General features: G+C 63.8%; 1 protein-coding gene across 1 annotated transcript; it reads right to left on the reverse strand.

Moving 5' to 3' along the window:
* Positions 1-222: 222 nt before the first annotated feature.
* HUS1 (HUS1 checkpoint clamp component) lies at positions 223-6,441 on the reverse strand. Its single transcript, XM_090286986.1, has 8 exons — positions 6,372-6,441; positions 5,637-5,764; positions 5,351-5,527; positions 5,084-5,200; positions 4,203-4,277; positions 2,617-2,716; positions 1,479-1,598; positions 223-467 (listed from the first exon to the last, which is right to left on the reverse strand). The coding sequence occupies exons 1-8, from the start codon at positions 6,421-6,423 to the stop codon at positions 385-387; spliced, it is 852 nt and encodes a 283-aa protein (XP_090143112.1). The 5' UTR covers positions 6,424-6,441; the 3' UTR covers positions 223-384.
* Between the last annotated feature and the right edge of the window lie 562 nt (positions 6,442-7,003).

A 7,003-nucleotide genomic window follows, 5' to 3' on the forward strand; every position in this document is an offset into this window, starting at 1 on the left:
GCAGGCGGAGACAGGGCACCACACATCCAGGTCTGTCCCGCGGGAGGTCGCGGCCGCACCGTGCTGGGCCGGACACAGGGCCTTGGGGAGGAAGCGCCGTGTGAACAAGGCCCAACACAGGAGGGTTTTCACAACTTCAGTAAAAAGTCCTGTTTACGGTCTGGATAAACTCTCTTTTCAGTGTCTTCAGAGCAAAACAAAACAGACACGGGAACCAGAAGGTAACAAAGTAACATGTTTATCCAACAGAGTTTCGTAATTCAGTTCCTAGTTAAAATGTTACAGAGGAAACAAGGGGGAACGCGCAGCACCTGCGCCGCTGTGAGGACAGTCGCGTGACTGCACACGCCCCGCAGCTGCCATCGGGCCGTGGCGGACCAGGGGCTATGACAGGGCCGGGATGAAGTACTGCAGGGACACATCCTCGTGGAGCAAGTCGAAGTGAACCATCTTGTGACTCACGACATCTGGGGACAGAGACGCCCATTACTGCAGAGCCCCGCACACACGGCCTTGAACCCTGGACGCCGCCCCCCACCCCGAATGTGCCGTCTGCTCTGGGAGCGCCGGCCCCAGCTGCATGATTTGCGAAGCCAGGGTCAGGCGCTGCCCGGTGAAGGCAAACTTCGCACAGAGGCCCCAGCCAGGTGGGACGCCCAGAGGAAAAGTGGCCGCAGAGTGGGACGGGCCGGCAGCCGGGGCGCAGAAGACAGGAGCTGCAGGGGGTGCGGGGGCGGATGCTCTGAAGGAAACGCTGAGGCTGGAGGCGGGCCGCGGTGAGGACCTGCGTGGGAGCCCCCGCGACCCGGAGCCCGGGTCAGAGCCTCTCCAGAGCAGCGCAGGTGGGTACAGGGGACCCCTCCCCCACCCCTCCTGTGCCGTCACCACCCAGGGCCTCCCCCTGCTCCCAGCCAACCCCCTCCCACCATCTCTCCTCCAAACGCTTGCTCTAAAGGGCTGGTCCCTGACACAGCATCTAGAATGTTCTAGCCCTCCTCCTCCTCAGCGCGCTGGTGCTGAGTGGCAGTGCGTGAGCCCAGCAGCAAGCAGAGGAGCAAGGCCCTCATGGGTGCGGGGCAGGCGTGCAGCTCGGGCAGCCGGGCCGGCCAGCACCAGACACGGGACAACCGTGGGAGCAGGTCAGGCTGAGACGCAGGAGGAAACAGAGGCATCGTGGGGATCCTGTCCAAGCTGTATGGTGTCAGGGCTCCGCAGACGTCAGGTCAGGCTAACGGGACAGGGCACCAGCACGTGCTCCCTGCAGCCCCTCTCTGGGCGCAGACCCCACGTGAGGCCTGGCAAGGCAGCATAGACCCGCCTCCGGAGCCTCTGAACCCGAGAAAACCCGATCATCTGCCGGCCCCGGAAGACCAGTGGCCCCGTGACCTGCTGCCCTGCGTTCAGGAGACCCCACAGCCTGGGCAAGCACAGGCCATGTGGCGTCTGAAACCTGAGACAGACCACACACACACACTCACTGCAGACGGCCTTGGTGGGGTTGACTTGCTGCCCGGCAAGAAGCTGCAGGAACTTCCTGATGTCTATGTGCACTTCCGCCATCTGCTCCGGGTCTCTGTCCTGAGAGGCGTTCTCGGAGGCTAAAACGACAGGAGCGTGTTCGGATGTGACAGGGGATCTAGAGGCAGCACAGTGACTGTTTGCTTAAATAAACGGGTCACGTCACCCTGATGTCAGCCTCCTGGGGAAATCCTGCCAGGTAGAGAGGCCATCACTCGTAAGCAAGAACCAAGTCCCGACTCTAAAATGCTATGCCAGTTTCCAGGAAACCCTCATCTCCAGGGACCTGACATGTGACTCCCCCTCCCCCTCAAGTCAGGGAAGGCGGGGTCCCTAAGTGCATGTCCATGTGTAGCTGGCGTGAGGCCTCACATTGCAGAGCAGGAAGAGAAGTCCTTTCAACTCGGGAGGGGCACCGGGGGGAGACCCTGTGTGCTGCTTAGTAAAACAGCAGAGGAGCAGGACCGAGTAAGCCCCTCGCTCGCCCCCAGCACGCCCGCCCCTGTGAAGCCGAGGCCCCGCAGCAGCGCCAGGGCGGGCACCGGCGACCGGAGTGAGAGCTGTTAACCCTGGAGGTGGCAGGGGCACGTGCGTGCTGGAAGGGCTGCGCGTCACTAGGAAGCCCTGGCCCCAGGCCCGGGCCGCTCCCCTCTGCCCGCCCCGCCCACACTGCGCCCACCTGCTCGCACTGACTGAGCCGCTTCCCTGGTCCCTGAGCACCTGGCGTGAGATGGCTAACCCCATTTTCTAAGCGTTAGAGACCCGAGCTGGAGAAAATCAGAACTGTCCTTCCCCACCCGACTGCACCCAGGTGGGAACTCGCCACCTCCCGGGGCAGACGCAGGGGTCTCAGAGCGGGCAGAGCCCCACGTTCCTGCCCCGGAACCTGGCTCCAGCCCCAGCGTAGGCACGGCCCCTCTGCCCAGGAGGCCACCCTCCCATGCCACTGTCCCCCACGGTGCCGGCCAGCCAGCCGTTGTATCTCTCCCCGAACGCACAACAGGCTCCCCAGGCCCACCTCTCCCCGTTTAGAGGCCTCAGGAAGGTGTGAAACGATCGAGTTTTCAGAAGCACAACCCCACCCACCAGAAAACTCACCTGACGGAGGATTTCCAAGATCTTTAAAATGAGTTGTAACACACACCAGCTCGCTTTCTATTTTCAAGTTCAAATCTCCATTTAGGTTTGCTTCAATAATCTGCAAAGGGAGTAATTTACAGTCTTAAAAAAAAAGGAAAGCCAAACCAGACCGCCCCAGACCTCAGCTCCCACCACCCCAGGAGACCAGGGCGCCCCACTAGCCCCAGAAGCCTCCTGGCAGCGCCAGCAACAGGGAGGAGACAGGCTGAGAGCCAGGGGCTCGGGGACCCCACAGGACAGGGGCCCTCAGAGTGGAGGCTCGGTGGGGACCCCTGGCAACAGGTGGAAGGAGCTGGCAGGCGCGACCTGGAGAAGCAGAGCTGTGGGAGGAAGACACTCCCCAGGCTCCGGGGCAGGGACCGAGGACAAGGCCTCGGGAGTCCTGCAGTGGTGGCTGCAGCTGGCTCAGTCCCTGGCGCAGGAAGAACAGGCCACCAGGGCCTCAGGGTGGGCCGCCCTGCCCCCCTCTCCTGGGCATCCCCAGAGGAAGCCTCCAGCCTGACACGGGCCCGCAGTAGGCAGCCCCAGGAGTACCCGCGTGGCACGCTCACACTGTGCCCGTGGGAGCCGACGGTGAGTTAGAATGAGCTCGGAGGTTAAGCCAGGAAAGGAAGTGACTCTGTAGTGGGCACCACTGTAGAGGTGACACGGCCCACACACACTTTTGAGGCTTCAGAAAACCCTGGCAGCCCAGAGCGCTAAAAGCAGGGTTCATTCCAGGCCCATCAACAGAACTGAGCCCGCTGAGGGGCAGCCCCCAGAGGTGGCCAGGTGGCTGGGCCAGAGCTCCCCTGTGCAAGAAGCTGGCAGGTCAGCAGCAGTTCCAAGACACTAGCAGGTAACTTATCACAGAGCCCTGAGCAGCTCAGAGGAAGATCTTATGCCCGGGCAGCAGCAGAAGGTCTGGGAGTTCCAGCAAATGGTGAGAAGGCCAAGTGCTTCCCAGAGGAAGACGGCCAGACAGCGCCCGGAAAGGCCCAGCACTGCGGGGCAGGGCAAGCTCCGAGGGTGGTCCTGACGGGACGGCGTGGCCGTGTTTAGGCTGAGGGAGGCAAGAGCTCAGGAGGACCCCAGCTGTGAATGGGGGCCATTCACATGGTGCCCCCGTGCTTTCCCGTGCTGTGGCGTTTCATGATGTTGCAGAGGACCGCCAGAGAAGCAACCAGAAGAGTGACGTGCCATCTGCTTGGCACGAGAGTGCTTAGGGTAAGACGTGGTGGCCTGGGGGAGCTGTGCCCTGGGCTCATGGGACACTCAACTCACCGCCAGTATCAGCGCCTTGTAAACATAGACACCAGCAAAGCAAGCATGGCGCTCGGAACCAACACAAGGCCAGGAAGCCAGAACTGCATACGCACTGTGCGTCAACCACGGGGCACCAGGGCAGGTGCGGAAGCTCTCCCCGGGAGGCGCGGGACAGCACTGGCCGGGATTCCAGGACCCCCGCAGAGCCGCAGCTCCGGGCAGCGATGGGCCCCCACCTTCGCAGAGGCACAGCCTGAAGCAGGCCCTCAGAGCTCGTCCCTGGAGAAGTGGTAACTTACAAGGTGATTGCTGATGTTTTTCATTTTCTCCACAACGCTCTTCATAGTCTTCAGGACTGGCAGATAAATGCTCACCTACAAACCCAGCGAGAAAACCCAGGAGCATCACAGGTCGGCAGAGTCAAGAGCTGACAGGCGCTCGCCACCTGCGTAGGTGTGGAGGTGCATCTACGTGTAAAAGCTCGGGAAACCTGTGTCTTTAAATCGTCTGAATAAAGCCCTTTTTAGAACAGGAAAACAGTGAGACAGCATCACTCCCACCTGCCCTGGTCACCTCTGTGACCAGCGCCCTCTGGGCATGGCTGGTTCCAGGACGCAACCCCGCGGCGAGAGGCCCCGTGTGCGCCCAGGGGAGCAGGTGTCCTCTGAGGCCTTTCTACCCGAAAAGGCACCTTGGGGGCCCTCGCAGCAGCACCAGGCAGTGCAGGCGGCCTCTAGGACAACCTCCTCCTCCAATCCTGCCCCTTCAGTACACAGGGAACAGGAGGCAAAGGACCCTCGCCCTGTCCTGCCTTCCCCTCGCCCTGGGAGTCGTCAGCAGGGCGGGAGCGGCTTCTCCCCCCGCTGTCACACACCCTGGACACGCTCCCTGGGGTGCCAGGAACAGTCGCCTCCCGTGAGCCCCACTCGGGTGCCCGCGGCCCCCAGTCCCGACGGGAACAGAGTCCTGCAAAGCACCTCCCGAGTGCAGCCCAGTCTAGTGCAGGCCCTGCCGCGCTGCCCTGGCTGGGGTCCTTCTGGAAACAACCGAAGGCAACACTGTCCCACGGCTCCTGCAGCGTCCGTCACAAACGAGCAGCACTTTCAGGTGACACACTGCACAGCCGGGCACGCCAATGACGCCCCCTGGCCGTCGAGCAACGGGACCGCGCGTCACTCACGTCGGAGTCGGGCACCGCCGGCTCCTGCAGGTTCTTCCACAGCTTCCTGGGAATGACCTTTATGGGGATGTCGTGCGTCACCATGCGGCTGCTGCCGGGCCCCGATGCCTGCGACGGCTGCGGGGACAGAACGAGAGCCGTCGGCAATGCGCGCGCCCAGGGAAACAAGCGCAAGCGAGGGTCCGCCCGGCCCTCGGGCTCCGCGTCTCTGTGCTCCCCGTCACCACAGGGACCCCGGCGGCCACGCGCGCTCCCCTCCGCGCTCACCAGCTCTACGGACACCGTCAGGCAGGGAAAGTGCTTGTTGGTCAGCTTGACTTTCAGGGACCGGGCGTTCTGGGCCGTTTTCAAGGCTCGGAAGAGGTTTTCCGACGTGAGCTCGACATAAATCTCATTGCTTTCCTCGGAGACACCTTCCATCTGGAATTCGCTGAAGAAGTTCTCCTGCGGGAGGGCGCGGGGCCGCGGGGTCACGGGGTCGCGGGGTCCTGGGGTCTCGGGGTACCCCCGCGCCCTCCGCAGCCGGTGGCCTGGGCGCGGCCCTGAGGCTCACCTGCGGCAGCTCGCACCACATGCTGACCCCGCCGCCCGCCGCAGAGTCGGCCAGGATGAAGTTGAGCTTGTGCGGGCGGATGCGCAGGGTGCAGGCTCGGGCCAGCTTGGCCACCATGCAGCTGACGCCTGCGGCGGCGAGAGCCGGGTCACTGCGCAGGGCAGTGGCGTCCGGGGGCGACACGGGGACCCCGAGGGGGCCGGCGGCCTCTGGGTCACCCGGCCGCAGGCGCAGGCGGCGCGGGGCGAGAGCAGCGCGGTTCTCTCACTCACTGGGCGGTAGCAGGGCCTTCCACGCCGGCCCCAGGAGAGGTCTGCGCCCCTGGGCCGGGTTAGGGAAGCACCGGGATGGAAACGGGTGTTCCAGGCCACCCGGGGTGTGCGCGTCGCTGTCCACGGCCCCGCCCCCAGCCCCGCCCCAATCCGGGAGCGGTTCCGCCCCCGCCCCGCCCCCAGCTGCCTTCGGCCCCGCCCCCAGCCCCGCCCCAATCCCGGAGCGGTTACGCCCCCAGCTGCTCACGGCCCCGCCCCCGCCCTCGCTGTCCCGCGCCCACAGCCACGCCCCCAGCTGCCCTCGGCCCCGCCCCCGCTGCTCGCGGCCCCGCCCCAGCCGCCCGCGCCCTCATCCCCGCGCGGCGCCTTCAGGAGCGCCGGTCATTCCCGCGGGGAGTCAGCCGCGCGCCCTCCGCCTTCCGGCCCGCCCTCACCACGCCCCCGGCGATGGCGACCCGCTCACGCGTGAAGTGGTTCAGACAGGCCGCGTCCACGATCTTGGCGCGAAACTTCATGGTGGGGAGCGACGCGCGCGCGCGCGGTCCTGCCGGCGGCGGACTGGAGTCCCGCCCTCAGCGTCCCGCCGGAAACGCGGCCGCGCGCCCGTCGTTCCGCCCGCTGTCCCGGCCTCATTCCGCTCCGGGTTCCGCCCGGGCGGGCGGCACCTGCCGTCGGATCGCGGAACCGTAGACCCCGGGCGTGAGGAGCGGGCCCGAGGGTTCGCGGGTGGCAGGAGCTCCCCGACCCCTGTCCGGTTCCGTTAAAACACCAGAAAGAAACCCGCTCGTTCACCGATAAAGGACCGAATAAAGAGATGCTCCGGAGCCCCGCTCAGCCCGCGGCGCCAAGCTGGACTGTGGATTTAACACCGTTTTAAACTTAAAGTTTTAAATAGTGGAAAACGCAGGACTTTCAAGAACGCTGACTTTAAGTGAAAATTCTGTAATACTGTTTCATGATGAATTTCACCGGATCCTGTTAAAATTCTTATAGCATAAATAATAGAAAGTATGTAGACTTAAAAATAAATAAAGCGAAAATAGAACAAAAATTGCATCCAACTTGGTTTTTCCAAGACACGATTATCCATGTGAA

The sequence above is a fragment of the Furipterus horrens genome, unplaced genomic scaffold (genome assembly GCF_987537825.1).
Source record: "Furipterus horrens unplaced genomic scaffold, mFurHor1.1.pri manual_scaffold_9, whole genome shotgun sequence".
Classification (NCBI taxonomy): domain Eukaryota; kingdom Metazoa; phylum Chordata; class Mammalia; order Chiroptera; family Furipteridae; genus Furipterus; species Furipterus horrens.